Source organism: Equus przewalskii, chromosome 26 (assembly GCF_037783145.1).
Source record: "Equus przewalskii isolate Varuska chromosome 26, EquPr2, whole genome shotgun sequence".
Lineage (NCBI taxonomy): Eukaryota > Metazoa > Chordata > Mammalia > Perissodactyla > Equidae > Equus > Equus przewalskii.
Window position 1 is genome coordinate 2,613,869 of NC_091856.1, and position 18,209 is coordinate 2,632,077.

An 18,209-nucleotide genomic window follows, 5' to 3' on the forward strand; every position below is an offset into this window, starting at 1 on the left:
ATGAGAACAGCATCATACCCGTGATATTCCTGCCAAATATGCGTAATCAGAAACTAATCACTTGGAAACATTAGAGAAACCCAGATTGAGGGACATTCTACAAAATAACTGACTTGTAATCTTTAAAATTATCAGGTATGAAAGTCAAAGTAAGAGTGAGAAACTGTCCCGGGTTGAAGGAGACTAAAGAGCTATGACAGCTAAATGCAATGTGTGATTCTGGACAGGATCGTTTTGCTATAAAAACATTATTAGGACAGTTGGTGGGCATAAATAGGGTATGATGATTATACAGTATAATGTATCAAGGTTGATTTCCTAATTCTGACGTCTGTCTTGTAGTTATTTAGCAAATGTCCCTGTCTGTAGGAAATACTACTATGGTTTTCCGGAGTGATGGGACAACAGGTTCACAACTTACTCTAAATAGTTCCGAGCAAAAAAAGGTCTTGGCACCGTACGTGCAATGTTTCTGTGAGTTTGAGATTGGGTAACTAAAAGCATGACAAGTGCTCAGGCAAAGGGGAGCTCGGTTGTTAGGGTCATTCGGAGCATCCTGGGTGTGTGTGTCTACGGGGAATGGATGAGTCTTGAAAGAAGGCCATTGGGACAACAGAGATGAGTCAACCCGAGTTCTTGTCCTTCAACAGCACCCCTCTTTGTCTGGGCAAAAGGGGCCACGGCCTGGCTCCCTGCTTAAACGCCCTGCTTTGGCCCTCCTGCTCTGATCACTCCCATGGGGAGGGAGGGCTGAATCCGCAGGGACAGAGGGACGCGCCTATCAGATCTGTCTCCCCCTTTCCAGTCCACCCCAGAACTCCCTGCCCAAAAGCTCTGGAGCCTGCTGAACCTCTCCCTCTGGTCCATCCTCGCACGGCTGATTGGGTCCCAGGCGTACGCACGCCTGGGCCCGTGGAGTGATCATGCAGGGCTGTGGACGGGGCTTGGACTTAAGGACCGGATGTCCACGTGAGTGACAAGAGGCCCTAGAGAGGGCTGGCCGCTCAAGCAGTTCCTGTCAGAGAGTTCCAACTTTGAATCAGCTCTTGGTAAGCTATATTTGGCCCCGTAGGAGACACTGACCATACTCTACACCGTGCTGCGCAGAAAGACGCTGCGCAGGAAGACACCTCACCGACGCTCAGGCCTGAGCTCTACGACGTCTAGGCCCTCGGGCGCGTAGCACCACACAACCCGTAATGCGCAGGCGGAGTGCTGAGCCAATCAGGTGCTGCACCTCGGAGACCGGCCGCGGGGCGGGGCACCGTGGACGCAGATTACGCCTCTCCGCGCGGAGGGGCGGGGCCAGGGGTGGGCGGGGCGACGCTCCTCGGAGCTCAGCGGCAGCGCGTGGGGCGGGGCCTTGCGGGGGCACGCCCCTTCCGGCTCGCCGTGCTGTCTCCGCGTGTGGATAACTGGTCTGGAGGCTGCCGCTGTCTGAATTCCTGGGTTTGGCGGCAGACTGGCGGGATGGCGGCGGAGGTGTTGCCGAGTGCGAGGTGGCTGTACTGTGGGGAGCCGGACGAGAGCCAGAGGGCTGTACTGGGTAAAGACTGCGGAGCTGGAGCAGTGCCCCGTAACTCCTTCCTCTCCGTCTCGGTCCCTCCTCAGTCCTCCGGCCCCCGTCGGGCCCCTTGCCCAGCTAGGCCAAGATCCCCCCCAACCCCCGAGTGTCCACCACGACTTTGGCCTCGGCCAGAGCTCCTCTGTCATCGCACCATCTTTCTGTCACCTCCTCCCAGCTGGATGGGGACATCCCAGTCACCCCCTCCCCAGGGGTGTACCCAGGACCCCATAATCCCCTCACCCGCCAGGTCTCACACCTTCTCCATTTCCTTCTCTCCACTGGCAGGGATTCCGGCTGTCTCTCTAGATCTGCACGAGGCCTCAGTCAGCCCCACTCCCCTATTTATTTCCTCCTGTCGCAGCCCCTCCCCGGGACTCCCCTCACCTACCCGTTCCCTCGTCCCACCTGGACCAGGACTTCCTTTACCGCCCCCCGCCAGTTAGGTCAGGACCTGGGCTTCCTTGCCATCATTATCCCTCCAATCACTCCCTCCCAACCACAGTCCGATTCCTCCCCACCGTACACTCTGGGTCCTTCTGCTCTCCTCTGATTCTTGGGCTGCAATCTTACAGTCCAGTTCTCCAATGGGAAGCTGCAGAATCCAGGCAACATGCGCTTTACCATGTACAAGAGCAACGACTCCACAAACCCCAGGAAGAGGAGTCAGCGGATCCTGGTAAGTGCTATAGTGGCTAGATGCTTCCACTCTGCAGGCCTCAGGAGGCCCCTTGGGTGTCTGTGGATGTGGGAGGGAGTGAGAGGAGAAAAGAGGAGGGGATAGCAAATGAGCCTGTGAAGAATCCTCTGAGCCCCAGCAGGTTGGGGTGTCGGGACAGGCTGCATTCAGCTTCGTACTTTTGGTGAAGTGATAGCTTTCATTCATTTGTTCATTCAACGAGCATTTATTGAGCACCCCTTGTGCCTTGTGCTGTAAGCTGCTAGGGAAACAGCTCAGTCAGGCCTGGCCCTGCTCTGAGGAGCTCGTACTCCAGAGCAGGGTTTCTCAACCTTGGCCCTATTGACTTTTTGACCCAGAGACTTCTTTCTTGTGGGAGCTGTCCTGGGCATCACAGGATGTTTAGCAGCTTTCCTCGCCTCTACCCACTAGATACCAGTAGCACCTCCTCCTCGTGACAACCAGGATGTCAGACATTCCCAGGTGTCCCCAGAAGGGGGATTTCTCTGGGTTGAAAAACCACTGCTCTAGAGAGGTGAGAACTGGATGCGAAGGACACTGATATGAGTAGATGAAGCTCGGGGCCCGAGGGAGGGATAGTCCAGGGCAGAGTGGGCTCAGTCAGAGAAGTCTGCTGGCCAGAATGCCTTCCTGGAAGAGGGAGCTTTGGAGCTGAGCCCTGAAGGATAAAGGCGGGTTTGACAGCTGGCGTTTAGTATTCCAAGTGAGGAGGATATCAAGGACAAACAAAGGGAAGCAGGAAAGCTTGGCTGTAATTGCGTGAAGCAGCCCTTTCCAAGGTCCTGAGAGCATTTAAGGAGCAGTCATGGGAGAGGTGGGCAGAGGGCTTCAAGAAGGGCTTGGGCTTTGGGCCCAGGAGGTTGCCTGCAGAATCAGTTTGTTGCATGCCTGTAAGTGCTGGCAGCCCAGGGCCTTGCTCCCAAGTCCTCTGGTGCAGCTCTCCTGAGAATTTGTCAGACTAGCTAGAAGCCAGCACTCTCTGGGGCTTCCCTTTCAAAAGCCCTCTTGCCTTTCCCCCAGGGACACCCCAGATTCGCTTAGAGATAGTGGTGCTGGACTGTCTCCCAGAGGCCCTTTCGTCCTAACCCACTGTGATTTGAACCCTGAAGCTTTTGCAAATGTGGAACAGGGAGAATAATGGAGCTTTCTCCCGTCTACATTTTAGGCAGCTGAAACAGACAGACTTTCGTATGTGGGAAACAATTTTGGGACTGGAGCCCTCAAATGCAACACTCTGTGCAGGTAGGGACGGGGAATAGAGACAACGGGAAGGGGAGGGTAGAGGTGGTGGCCCTGGCATTGCTGTTCTGGCCTTTGTTAAAGGGCAGTGGGGGAAATCCAGAAAGGTTTGCCAAGTCCCTGTGTTCCCAGACCCAGGGGCCCTCACACCAGCATGGAGACATTCCTGAAAAGGAAAAATTACTTACATTTGTTGAATTTCCTAAAAACCCCATTCACTTATAATATTTTCTTTTTTAAATTAAAAGAGATATAATTGATATATTAGTACAACGTAATGATTCAGTATATGTATATGTCGTGAAATGGTCGCCACAGTAAGTTTAGTTAACATCCAGCACCACACATAGTTACAATTTTTTTGTTCTTATGAGAACTTTTAAGATTTACTCTCTTAGCAACTTTCGAATATACAATACGGTATTGTTAGCTGTAGTCACCATGCTGCATGTTACATCCCCAGGACTTATTTATTTTACAACTGGAAGTTTGTACCTTTTGACCACTTTCATTAATTTTGACCACCTCATTAATTTGCAATATTCTTTAAACTGTCTTGTCCCCAAAAGCCAGCTGTCTCTACTGATTTGGAATGTGTGAGCAGTAGAATTTTGCCTTGGAACTAACTACAGGAAAGGGAGTTGGTAGTGTCAGAGGCTGCGGGGTTTCTAGCCATCTCTGGTGCTGATTGAGTGACTTTGAGCAACTCTGCTCTTCACTGACCCCTGGTCTTCCCCTTGGTACGATGCAGATTGTCCAGCCTAAACAGTCGGTGACTGTCAGGGGCTGGCATAATGCAGACAGTGTCCCTGTGATGATCCAACAGTGAACCACAAACAAGGCCCTTTCAGAGCCCCCACTGACCACCCTCATAGAAGTCAGATTCGTGTGTTCATGCTTAAAACTATTAACACCGCTCCATCCCTTAACAAAGATTCTCTAGTTCAGACTGGTCTTCTCCCCATAATTAGCAAGTTTTTACTTATCTTTGCCTCCATAAATTCTGTGTATTCTGGATTCTAACATCCCGGGAGGGTTTCGCACTAGAGCAGTGAGCCCAGATGTGATCCGCTACCAGACCACTCACTTGGTAGCTTTTTTTCCAGAACCATCTCCTGACCCTCCTGTGCCCCTTCCCTCTCCTCCTCCTCCGTGCAGAGAATCACTGCTGTGGGGATTATTGTTACTCAGGTGTATTGGGGCAGAAAGAAGGTTGGGAACTTCTAAGCAGGAAAAAGGAAGTTGTATAAACAATACCTTTTGAGTAATCCATTATCACTAGTATCCTTTCTTCTTTCTTCAGGCACTTTGTGGGAATTTTGAACAAGACCTCTGGCCAGATAGAAGTCTATGATGCTGAGTTGTTCAACATGCAGCCGTTGTTTTCAGGTGGGTCCCAGTCGTGAAGGCTCACAGAAACACTGTGTGTTAGGTTTGCTGGGTGAATTGGTTTGAGATTTTGATTTGTAAAACACATTTTGTAATTATTTTTAAAACGGCACTTTCTCCCAGGTTTTTGTCTTCTTTTTTTTTCCGTTTGAAAGCATTTTAAGAGTGTTTTTACTCAGCAAATGTTTATTGATGACCTGCTATGCTCCAGGCACAAAGCAGAGGCTGTGGCTGTAGGAAAACAGACACAGATCTTGTCCCCGCAGTGTTTACAGACTTGAAATTAGAAACTAATCTTGGTTAAAGCAAGTTGAGCAGTGATCAGAGTATAATATTGGAGGGCCTGTCTGATTTTCTTTTCCAGCTTCCTTAATTCTTAACTCTTCTAGTCGAGGTAGAGGTTTTAGGATCTCTGGGAGGTGGTGGAGATGCTTATAGGTTGGAAGGAACTTTCCTGTTGATGAAAAGTCTCTATTCTTTGTAATTTGGGAGGAGATCCATTTTTCCCCTAATCCAGTGGGAGAAGTAACGTTGCTTCTCCACTTTGTCATCTTAGAATGCTCAGGGCTAGGGTGGGGTCTTCCAAAACGATAGATAAGAGGTAAGAGATAAGAAGATAGATAAGAGACAAGTCGAGAGACTTCTGCTCCCCAAATCTTAAATACTGAGAAGCATGGTGGGGGAAGGTGTTTAGTAAGGAAGAATCGTCAGGATCATGCCTGATGCCTTCAGAGGCATTAGTTCTGACTTGATTCCTTCGAAGCAGTGGTCTCAGCCCTTTTGAGAATCTGATAAGGACCTGGATTTACTTCCTAGAAACATACATACAAATGTAAACATACGTGAGATTTTGTATATAATTTTAGAGGGCTCTTGAGTCCCGAAGGCCATCTGTGCATTTCCTAGGGGTCCATAGCCTCTAGATTGAGAATTCCCTGCTTTCTGAACAAATATAACTACATTTAAATTGTCCTCCAAATGCTCTTCTAACTTCCAAGGAGGCAAAGAAAATTGTTCATTAGTTTCTTGATTAAATGAATTTTTGTTTTTATATGTCGAAAATTTGTAAATATTGATTTATTCTAGCCAGCATGCATACACACACACAATTTCTTGGGTCCTTGCTGTGTGTTAGGCACTGTTCTAAGCAGTTTCCATGCACTACATCGTTTGCTTCACGCCACAGCCCTCGGGGGTAGGGATCGGTATTCTTGGAAGTGAAATGACCTTGGCGGGGACATACAGCTGATGCATATATCAGAGCTGGGAGTTAAACTCAGTAAGGCCCTCCAGAGCTTGTGCTCTGTCTGCTAGATTATCCTGCCCCTGATGTGAACGCTTTATGGGAGCCTAGAGGGCTTCCTGCGGGGCTTCCTGCGAGTCACGCATACCTCACGTTTGTGCCTTTTACAAGGAGGGCAAACTACTTACTGGAAAACCGGAGGACTTGGCTTCTAATCCCATCTCTGCTGCCGCCTGGTGAACTGACCCGGGGCAAGCCATTTCATCTGGAGGCCTCGTTTTTCCTGATTTGTGAAGTGAAGCAGTTGGGCCAGATGACCTCTTCATTTGACTCTAATTTAGCCTCCAAATTCTCTACCCGTATATGAAAGCCGCGTGCTACATGTTCCCAGGATACGCTCATGGGAAGTCCTGTAGTAGAGAAATCTGTTTTCTTAGATTAACTGTTAAACAAATATGAAACACTATTACTCTCTGTGGGCTTTACAGTTTGCTTTTTTCCTCTCAGTGTTTGTTTGTTTTCTCTTTTGATAGATGAATCAGTCGAGAGTGAATTGACACTAGAGAGTCAGACCAAAACTTTTAGAGAAAAGGTAAGTGTGACAACTGAGACATGGGACCTCAAGCAGGTTCCTTCTCGACCTTAGGTTTCCCCATCAGGAAAATGAGCTGGTTAAACACAGGGGTCCCCCTGGCTTCTCCGCTCATTCAGTCTGTGGTTCCCTGGACAATGTCTACCCACAGAGGCCTCCTCGGCCTCCCAGACAGCAGGTCTCCTGTCAGGGGCAGCTGCACATGGCTCTGTGCCAGTGTTTGGAACGGGTTCTCTGGGCTGACATAGGTGTACATAACACTTGTTTTTAGAATTTAATCCAAGTTTCAGAAAATATTGGTTTTAGCCTGGAAACTTTCACATTGGAACAAAGTAAACTTTAGGATTTTCAATATAGAAAGTTCCTACAAAGCTCATTTCACCCCAGGATGGCAGATCAGTTGTCTTCAGTGCTCCCTGGAACACTGCATTGAGAAGGGGTGAGAGGCCACCTTGAGGCTCAGGGAAAGAGCGAGTGATCTATTAGGAATGTCTGTCATGGGCGCAGGATTGGAAAATGGTAAGCTGTGTGCCGCAAATGTACCAACTAACTCTAGGCGAGTCTGTTCGTTTTACAGATGGAGTCACTGTTGATTTATAATTAGCCCCCTACGGTTTACGAAGCAAGTACTTCAGATCTGTTAATATCCTTTGATTCTTGCAACAAGCCTATGAGATAGATAGGTATGATTCAGCCCAATTTACAGGTGAGGGAATGATGGCTCAGAGAGCTGAGTGTCTCCCCATAGTCAGACAGCTAGGAGTAGCAGTGCCCAGCCAGTCCCCAGTAACCAAACTTGTCTCTTGCACAGATGGATTCTTGCATTGAAGCCTTTGGTACCACCAAACAGAAGCGGGCTCTGAACTCCAGGAGAATGAACAGAGTGGGCAATGAATCTTTGAACCGTGCAGTAGCTAAAGCAGCAGAGAATATTATTGATACAAAGGGTGTGACTGGTAAGTAGCTGGAACCTGGGCTGTAGGAGTCTGCTCCTAGAGACGGCTTCCTCTTCTCTTGAGGTCTCTTACCTGCCCCTCAGATGGAGGTGCTGGGAGTTAGAGCTGGGCTCCTTTCTGCCTCTTGCTGAGGGCCTCCTGGGAACAGCTCCCGGAAGCAGGAGGAAAGGTCTGCCGTGGCTCTACCCTCCGCGAGCTCGCGGTGAAATAGAGGAGCCCGGCCTGGGAAGGCGTGTGCGCCGGTGCCTGGGCTGCCAGGGGGCGGCCTGCAGGGCTCAGCGGAGGGAGGAGGCCGCAGGGCTCTGCGAGTCGCGGGGAGGCTCTGGTGGGAAAGGCTGATGTGCTGGTGATGAACTGAGCCTCTAGAGACAGTTTCATTTTGGGGTCAGTGGATTTTTTTCTGTTCTAAATTCCTCAGTAGTTTGAGTATTTAATTGTATTATTTAAAAATGTATTTATTGTTCAAATGCATTATAAGAACATAAGAGAAAGTTTGCATAAGAGCAGTTTTTCTATTAAAATGGAATTTTAAATTTTAGAAAATTTTTCCATACCCAATGATTGTATAAGTATTTTCCTATGTTTTCTTTTAATACTTTCACAATTTTACTTTTTACATTTAAATGTTGGTGAAGTGTTTTTTTTGGCATATATTACAGACCTAATTTTGTATTTTCCAAATGATCGCCCAGTTGTCCCCAACTCCATCCTTTCCTTTTGTACAAGATGGTTCACAGAGCCCTCTATGAGTTTCCACCTTCTTAGCTGTGCTCGTCCCGTCGTCTGGCTGGCAGTTCCTGTCGCAGCACCAGGCTCTTTTGATGCTGGGACGCTCCTCATTCAGTTTCTTGTCTGATAGGGCACCTTCCTCCTCCTCCATCCTTGTTTTTCACAAATGTATTGGTTATTGTAGCGTGCTTTTTCTTCTAGGGGGATCTTAAGAATTATTTTGTCAAGTTCTCTCAAAATCCAGTTGAGATTAATATGGAGAGAGTCAACATCTTTACAATATTATGTTTTCTCATTCAGGAACAGAGAAATATGTCTCTCCATTTATTCAAAGACATACTTTAATGTCTAAGTAAATTTTTGAATTGTTTTGTTCAGTTTACTCTTAGCTATTAAAGGATATTTAAAAAGGAAAATACTTTGCTCGTTTTCCCATCATTCTCCTAGACCGCCTGTTAGAATTTTCTTCTCTGTCCTTATCTATATACGTACTTAATTCTTCCATGCTTATTCCCGTGTGGTGGTGAAGTTTTATAATTTGATTTTTTTTTTCACTCAGAATATTGGAGAAGTTTTCTGGAAGTTAAGCCATTACAGGCTAATTTTGGATATCCCTCACTTTTCGCTTCTCTCATTCTGTATTCTAAATATTTGTTAGCACACCCATCTTTCCCATCTGTACTGCAAGTTACTTGAGGGGGACCATGCTGTGTCTGCCTTCTCTGGTGAGTGGTTAGGTTTGTGTCAGGAGTAGACGTTGGGGCCCAGGAACTGTCAGCCTGATAGGGAGGCCAGGCCTCCTCGGTGGAAGCATCCAGTTTAGGGGCTTCTGGACCGATTATGATCTTGAGTGCACAGGTTGCAAAGAGTATTTGGGGAGCCTGAAGCCAAACAGGGTGACACCAGCACTGACTCTTCCCGTCTTGAAAAGCTCTGGTCAGTGATGCCATCCATGATGACTCGCAAGATGACTCCCTCTACCTTCCTCACTGCCACGCTGATGCCGCCAAGCCTGAAGACGTGTATAAATTTGAAGACCGTATCCTTCTTGTGGTAGAAACCCTGCCTTATTTCACAAGTTGGGATAGGTGCACAGGAGTGGCACATCAGAGCTCTCTCGGAAGGGGTTAGTGGTCCTGTGATGCTTACAGAAACTACACCCAGACCTTTATAGTTGCCCCAGCGCTGTTGCTGGGAAGTCAGCCATGCTTCCTCACTGGCTGAGGGACCTGCTCCAGCACGGGCCTCTCAACCCCTGGCATTCAAACCCATTCCTCAGCAAAATGCCAGGTGCCCACAGCTCAGCCCTGTGTGGGGGTAAGGGGTTACTCTCCATGAATAGTCAAAACAGGACTTTGAAGTCAGCCAATGCCCAAAATTGGGCAGACTGCTTTTGTAAGTGGAAGGGCTGGAGCATAGAATTTCCATGCTGGTGGGTCTAGTCAGATGGAATGCGTGCGGTGGCTATGTGAACAAAGAAGGCAGAAAAGGCCAGGCAGAGAGCGAGGTCTGGGCTGGGAATCTGGAGAACAGAGTCCCTGAGCTCTGCCCGGCGTACTGTGTGATCTGCCCTTCTCTGAGCCTCCGTTTTCCCATCTCTCAAATGAAGTTGCTAGAAGCTGATTTAGCTAGCTGCACGTTTCAGTTTTGGTTGGTTATGTGCCTGACCGGTAAGCAGTTCTTTCTCCTGCCGAGTATGAAGCTCTTCAGAGCCCCTCTGAAGCTTTCAGGAACGTCACGTCAGAGGACATACTGAAGATGATTGAAGAGAACAGGTGCCTCCCCTGGAGCGGGGGGAGTGTCTGGGGGCGCCGGGTTGGGACACAGCAGGCGTCAGCTGTGAAGTGGACCTTTGGGTGTCACCAGTGAGACCATATGCCTGTTGAGCATTTGAACATGAAGGAACTAGTGTTTTCTTGAATGTTTGTGCCTCCAGGCCTATTGTCCCAAGGCTGCGGGTGGCATTTAGGGCAGAGAGTTGGCCTCTGAGTGCTGGACTGGTGGCTGGGTCGAGGGTGGTGAGGCCTTGCAGTCGGGGACTGGGAGCTGAAGCTGGCCTGTGTCCCCCAGTGTCGTGCCGATGCTGATTGTCACCGACAGGGCGATGTGCTGGCCTGGGAGAGGTCGAGCTGCAGTGTTGGTTTATCTGTGACGATGTGCTGAGCTTTTCTAAAGTTAAACTTACGTATTTTAAATATAGTATATTTTAAATAATTCAGAGATTATTTCCTCCCCTCCCCACTTTTTGGCAATTAAAACAGCTTTTCTTTATTTTTATGTATTTATTTATTTAATTGAGGTAACATTGGTTTATAACAATATATAAATTTCAAATTTACATCACATTTCTTTATTTTTTATTTTTTCATATGAGATCTCCTTTATTTTTTTCTTTTATTATTTTTTATGGAGGTAGCAGTGGTTTATAACATTATATAAGTTTCAGGTGTGCATCATTATATTTCTGTGTAGATTACATCATGTTCACCACCGAACGACTAATTACCATTCATCACCACACATGTTCCTAATCACCGCATTCGCCCTCCCCCCTCCCCCATTACCCTCTGGTAACCACAAATCCAGTCTCTGCTGCTATGTGTTTATTGTCATTTTTATCTTCTACTTATGAGTGAGATCATATGGTATTTGACTTTCTCCCTCTGTTTTATTTAACTTAGTATAATACCCTGAAGGTCCATCCATGTTGTTGCAAATGGCAAGATTTCATCTTTTTTATTTTTTTTTTGAGGAAGATTAGCCCTGAGCTAACTGCTGCCAATCTTCCTCTTTTTGCTGAGGAAGACTGGCCCTGAGCTAACATCCATGCCCATCTTTCTCTACTTTATATGTGGTATGCCTATCACAGCATGGCGTGCCAAGTGGTGCAGTGTCTGCACCCGGGATCCGAACCGGCGAATCCTGGGCCGCCGAAGCAGAACATGCGCACTTAACCGCTGTGCCACTGGGCCAGCCCCTGGAAGGTTTTTGATTACTGTTTCAATCTCCTTATTGGTAATTGGTCAATTCAAATTCTCTGTTTTTTCTTGATTCAGTTTTGGAAGATTGTATGATTCTAAGAATTTGTTCATTTCTTCTAGATTAATTTGTTGGCATATAGCCTTTCATAGTATTCTCTTATAGTCTTTTGTATTTCTGAGGTGTCTGTTGTAATTTCTCCTCTTTCATTTCTGATTTTATTTATTTAAGACTTCTCCCCTTTTTTCTTGGTGAATCTAGCTAAAGATTTGTCAATTTTGTTTATCTTTTCAAAGAACCACTGTTAGTTTCATTGATTTTTTTCCTACTTTGTTTTTAGTCTCTGTTTCATTTATTTATGCTCTAATTTTTATTATTTCCTTCCTTCTGCTGATTTTGGGCTTTGTTCTTTTTCCAGTTGCTTAAGTGCACTGTTAGATTGTTTATTTGAGATTTTTTCTAGTTTGAGGTAGACCTGTATTGCTATAAACTTCCCACTAGAACCGCTTTTGCTGTATCCCATAAACTTTGGCATGTCATATTTTCATTTTCATTTGTCTCCAGGTATTTTTTGATTTCTCCTTTGATTTCTTTGTTGATGCAATCATTGTTCATTAGCATTTTGTTTAATCTCCACATATTTTTGTTTTTTCCAGTTTGCTTCTTGTAGTTGATTTCTTGTTTGATACCGTTGTGGTCAGAAAAGATGCATGGTATTATTTCAGTCTTCTTAAACTTATTGAGATTTGTTTTTTGGCCTAATATGTGATCTATCCTGGAGAATGTTCCATGTGCATTCAAAAAGAATGTGTATTCTGTGGGTTTTGGGTGGAATGTTCTATACATATTCTACTAAGTCCATCTGGTCTAATGTGTCATTTAAGGCCAGCGTTTCCGTATTGATCTTCTGTTTGAATGCTCTACCCATTGGTGTAGGTGGGGTGTTAAAGTCTTCTACTATTATTGTGACACTGCCTATTTCTCCTTTTGTGTCTGTTAATAATTGCTTTATATCTTTAGGTGCTCCTGTGTTGGGTGCATAGATATTTACAAGTGTTATATCCTCTTGTTGCATTGTTCCCTTTATCATTATGTAGTGCCCTTCTTTGTCTTTTGCTACAGTTTTTGTTTTGAAGTCAATTTTTTCTGATAGAAGTATTGCTACCCCAGCTTTCTTTTCATTGCCATTTGCATGGAGTTTCTTTTTCCATCCCTTCACTTTCAGTCTGTGAGTGTCTTTAGGTCTGAAGTGTGTCTCTTGTATGCAGCATGTATATGGGCTTTGTTTTTTTCATCCCATCAGCCACCCTTGTCTTTTGATTGGAGCATTTAGTCCATTGACATTTAAAGTAGCTATTGATAGATATGTACTTATTGCCATTTTGTTACTTTTTTTCTGGGTGTTTTAGTAGCTCTTCTCTTAAAACAGCTTTTCTTTTATGATGATGGTGGGTTTTTTTGCTTTTGAGGTTTTTTCTTTTAATAATTTCATTTGAGAAAATAAAAAGTTGTCAATCCTAGGTTGGTTTCCCCCATTTTTGTTTGGAAGTTTTACTGGTCAGAGAGATCTAGAGCCTTGGAAAATACTTTAAAAAAATTTTTCTTTCCAAAAAAGAGCTCATTCCTGGTTCTTAGTTGTCTCAATGTGGTTGTGGCTCAGGGGTAGGTGCAGGAATGAGCTCTGGGCTGGGAGTCTGAGAAATGAGTCCCTGAGTTTTGCCTGATGTACTGAGAGATCTTCTCTCTTCTGAGCCTCAGTTTTCCTGTCTGTAAAATGCGGCCTCTACAACATGATCCTGAAGAGCCTTTTATCTCTACAAGTCTAGGATCCTGATAGTGGTAGATCAGCACATAAAAATAATAGCTAACACTGATTGAGCTCTTATGTATGCCAAGCACTTCTAAGCACTTTACTTGCATTGTCTCATTTAATCCACAAACAGTCCATAGGCGGATACTATCATTGGCCTCAGTTTATAGGTGAAGAAACCAAGGCACAGTGATGTACAGAAACTTGCCTGAGCCACTGAATGGCAGAGAGGGGATTCAGACTCAGCCTGGCTGACTGAGAGTCTATGCTGCAGACCTCTACATCAGGATTGGGCGTAGCCTGTGTGCCAAGTCTGGCCTGCTGCCTGTGAATAAAGTTTTATTGGAACACAGCCACGGTCATTCATTTATGTATTATCGATGGCTGCTTTTGCACTATAAAGGCAGAGACCATATCGTCCACGAAATTTAAAATATTTACTCTCTAGCCCTTCAGCGCCCCTGTACTAAACCTTGTTCCTCCTGTAATAAGGGGGCTGGTGGGACAGCCCTTTCTCAGCTATTGCGTGTGTATCGGGTGTGAAGGGTGCCTGCTGTTTTCGTTGTTGAGGGGTGAATGGCCCCTGAAAGAGCCAGTCTTACACTTTCCTCTGGTCCCCCCCCTCTTGTTTTAGTCACTGCTCCTTTGTCATAGAAGCTTTGAAGTCCTTGCCATCAAATGAGGAGAGCCGAGACCGCCAGGCCCGATGCATATGGTTTCTGGACACCCTCGTCAAATTTCGAGCACAGAAGGTGATTAAGCGGAAAAGTAAGTCCATGATAGACATTTTGTTCTTTCCTGTCTGGTATTTGTCTGTAATTCTTAGACTAGCTCTAGTGAGAGAGGAAAATGGGTATTCCTGTCCAGGTCTTTATTTTTAACTATTTAACAGTGAGATTCCTACTGTATTGCTGACCTGCTGAGAGGACTCGCCGAGCTCTCCTCCTCATCTGAAAGTGGGGACAGGTTGAGTTGTGTGCTTGCTCAGAGCGAACATTCACCACTTCTGTTCTGCAGTAGGTGAAGTAGAGGGTCTAATCTAATCAAATGAAAATTTTAAGGGACAGTTAGACAAACATCAGGCACACAGGGAGAACAGGTGGCCTTCTCATGAAGGCTGGGGCAGGTTTGTGTTGGGTCAGCTTGTTTCTGACTGGGAGAGGAGAGAATCAGCTTCTGCTGGTAACCACCGTCGCCTGTAGCTCGGGCCGTGGGTGGCTGCCACACACTCACATCCACCCAGAGATGGAAACCCAGAGGGAGATACCTGTGGTTTTAGGCATCAGATGTGTGCGGTCTTGTTGCTGTGATTGGGCACCCGAGAGTCTGTTCTCATGTTTTCCAGTATTTGCTTACTTCTTATTTCCTTTCCAGTCTCCCTTCCTGTCCATCTCCCTAGGCTTTCTCTATCATCTGTTTTGCTTTCGAATGTCTTATAAATCCTGCGTCTTTAGGCCTCATTGGAGTCTTTTTTTTCTTTCTTGTGGCCACCCGATCACAAACGTCTCTCGTGCTGTATGGGCTGCAGGCTGAAGCACACCTGAGCACATTTTTACTTGAAAGTAGCTGTTCTGTTTCATGGGCCCCTGCTTCTCCTACCACATGGTTCCATTTGTTATGGTGGCCCAACTATTCGCCTCTTCTCCCAGCTCATGGATGAGGTGTGGCCTGAGGGTTTTGAAAGAAAATGATCAGACTCATCTTTGTCTTCTAGGTGCCCTGGGCCCTGGGGTGCCACACGTCATCAACACCAAGCTGCTGAAGCACTTCACCTGCGTGACCTACAACAACGGCAGGTCAGCGGGCTCGAGCTCCGGGGCTTCTGCCTGTGATGGAGAAAGCAGGCGGGGGAGAGTGGGCAGTGGGCGCTTGGATTGAATTCCATGTCCAGTGCCATTTGGAGGGATCCTGGGGTCAAGTAAGTTTAGGAAACACTATATAGTACATCCTGTGTCCCCCCTTGGGAAAGTTCACATTAAGGGCTCTGGAAAGTCCTGCGACAAAGACTGATTTCACTTCCCACCCTTCTTTCGAGGAATCCTTCCTAGTGTCCCACAGAGCAAGGTGATGTTGCAGAAAAGGGTGGGGCAGTGCGATGACTGTGGGGAGAGAACCCTGCGCAGCACACCTGGGTGTCCGCCCTCCGTTAGCTCGGAGCGGTTCCTGGTCTGTGTGTGCTTGGAAGAATCAGCAGCAGCTGAGTTTGGGGTGACTGTTTCCCAGCAGCCTTGCCGAGCAGGCAGGAACAGACTCGGAGAGTCCTCGCCAGTGGGAGGCTCTGTGCCTGGAAAGTGGCGGTGCGGCCTTCTCTGTCCCCCGTGGAGGGAGCACTGGGATTGGCTCCCTGCCCCGCTGTGTGAAGACTCGGGCACCATGGGGGGACAAGGAGTGCTGCTCAAATTCCTTTTCCTCTCCCCGAGGCGAGAGACATCAAGTGCACATGGGAACAGGCTGGGGTGTTTTTACTTTGCTTTCAGAGTGATCTTCTTAGACTTTAATTTTGTCTCTCCTTTACTGCCACTCACTTGCAGTTTACGGAACTTAATTTCGGATTCTATGAAGGCGAAGATCACTGCGTATGTGATCCTACTTGCCTTACACATAAACGACTTCCAGATTGACCTGACGATGTTACAGAGGGACTTGAAGCTCAGTGAGAGAAGGTGAGCACAGTGGAATACAAAGCTCCCTGTAGGGCGTCTTGTGTATTTCTAGTACCACCTTTCAGAGAGCACGAGGCACCAACAAGGGCATGTGGGAAAGACCTGGGACTCGAGGACAATTTTCAATGATGAATCATGGAGTGAGCAACCAGACTTTACTGAGTGCCATCTCTGTACAGGGCACAGTATTAAAACGGTCGTAATAGCTAGTGATTTCCCTAAAGAACAATTGAAGAATCTTGGTTCAGAGAAGTCAGTGACTTTCCCAGGGTCACACAAGAAGGGGAGTACCTGGGCTTCAAACCTGAGCTGTCCCATGGCATTTGTCCCTGTATAACTGAGCAGCCTCCAGTCTCCCAATTGCTGTCTCTGGGGAGAGCGATTCTGTATGGTCCTGCAGGCTGGAACCCAGGGTGGAAGTTATTCGAGAACCCAATTTCAGCTTAGCGGAAAGAGCTTTCTCAGGATCAGACGGAAGGGGCTGCCAGGGGAGGTGTTCAAGGCCAAGTGGAGCCGCTGTTTGGCAGGGTGTCGCATCTGGGCCTCTGATGGGGCTGGGAGAGTGGGCAGAGGTGCCTGCTCAGGTGCTTTCTAGCCTCGCTAGAAGGGATTGCGACTGAGTAGGGAGCAAAGCATCCCAGGCCTCTCAATGGTGGGGTCTGTTGGCCTTTGTGGGTGATTTAGGGGCACCTGACATCCAGGGACCCTGGTGGTGTTCTAGCAGAGCCTGTGGAAACACCCTTGTCTGGACTCTTCTAGCACCCAGGGAAGGATTGTTCTGAGGGCTGTCCACGGACAGCATCCTCGCGGGCGGTGGGCTTGAAGATCAGAGAGAAACAGAAATGTGGAGCCTATAAAATTCTGTCAGAATTCTAGCCAGCGCTCAATCCTTGCTAATAGGAAGTAAACAAATTATTAATAGGATCTATATAACATAGTTTTCCATCACCTGTATGGGTCTCTGCTAATGGCAGCATGTTAAAATGGGAGTCTGTCTGATGGCTCAAGGAAGGCATCTTGTCGGCCTCTCTGCTGGGGGCTTCGCTCCTGGTGGCCGCTTGGGGGGCTCTATCTTTGTGGCCTGGAGTGCGTTTGTGCTGCTGCCCCCTCCCTGAGCAGCCACATGAGGAGAATTTCCTCTTGTTTTTTTTTTTTGTTTGTTTGTTTTTTATTAATGTTATGATAGATTACAACCTTGTGAGATTTCAGTTGTACATTATTGTTAGTCATGTTGTGGGTACACCTCTTCCCCCTTTGTGCCCTCCCCCCAACCCCCCTTTTCCCTGGTAACCACCGATCAGATCTCCTTGTCAATATGTTAACTTCCACCTATGAGTAGAGTCATATAGAGTTCGTCTTTGTCTGACTGGCTTATTTCGCTTAACATAATACCCTCGAGGTCCATCCACGTTGCTGCGAATGGGCCAATTTTGTCTTTTTTTATGGCTGAGTAGTATTCCATTGTGTATATATACCATATCTTCTTTATCCAATCATCAGTTTCTGGGCATGTAGGTTGGTTTCACGTCTTGGCTATCGTAAATAATGCTGCGATGAACATAGGGGTGCAACGGACTCTTGAGATTTCTGATATCAGGTTCTTAGGATAGATACCCAGTAATGGGATGGCTGGGTCATAGGGTATTTCTATTTTTAACTTTTTGAGAAATCTCCATACTGTTTTCCATAGTGGCTGTACCAGTTTGCATTCCCACCAACAGTGTATGAGGGTTCCTTTTTCTCCACAACCTCTCCAACATTTGTCGCTCTTGGTTTTGGATGTTTTTGCCAATCTAACGGGTGTAAGGTGATATCTTAGTGTAGTTTTGATTTGCATTTCCCTGATGATTAGCGATGATGAACATCTTTTCATGTGTCTATTGGCCATATTTATATCTTCTTTTGAGAAATGTCTGTTCATGTCCTCTGCCCATTTTTTGATCAGGTTGTTTGTTTTTTTGTTGTTAAGCCGAATTTCCTCTTGTTTTGTGTTTGTTCCTTAGGATGATCGAGATAGCGAAAGCCATGAGGCTGAAGGTCTCCAAAAGAAGGGTGTCTGGGGCCGCCGGCGGGGAAGAGGATCACAAACTGGGCACCCTGTCCATCCCGCTGCCGCCAGCCCAGGCTCTGGACCGCCAATCAAAACGGAGGAGAATCACCTAGAGGCATGCTTTCCAGACAGCATTTTGGATGCCACTGTTGCTATTCATTTCCATTTTTATTTTTAAAGAGGGAGGAAAATAGCCTTGCTTTGGCACAAGTATGAAGCCAGCAGCCAGCATGTCAGTTGTGCTTGTCTTAAGCGGAAACATAAAGTGATGGCCATATTGGGCTTCATCTCCCTC

At 46.7% G+C, this 18,209-nt stretch overlaps 1 protein-coding gene across 1 annotated transcript; it reads left to right on the top strand.

Moving 5' to 3' along the window:
* The first annotated feature begins 1,335 nt into the window (after positions 1-1,335).
* POLR1E (RNA polymerase I subunit E) lies at positions 1,336-18,209 on the top strand. Its single transcript, XM_008539767.2, has 12 exons — positions 1,336-1,546; positions 2,140-2,243; positions 3,430-3,506; positions 4,807-4,892; positions 6,669-6,727; positions 7,539-7,683; positions 9,344-9,451; positions 10,091-10,187; positions 13,836-13,969; positions 14,916-14,997; positions 15,733-15,864; positions 17,868-18,209. Exons 1-12 carry the CDS (start codon positions 1,471-1,473, stop codon positions 18,025-18,027), a joined length of 1,260 nt encoding a protein of 419 aa, XP_008537989.2. The 5' UTR covers positions 1,336-1,470; the 3' UTR covers positions 18,028-18,209.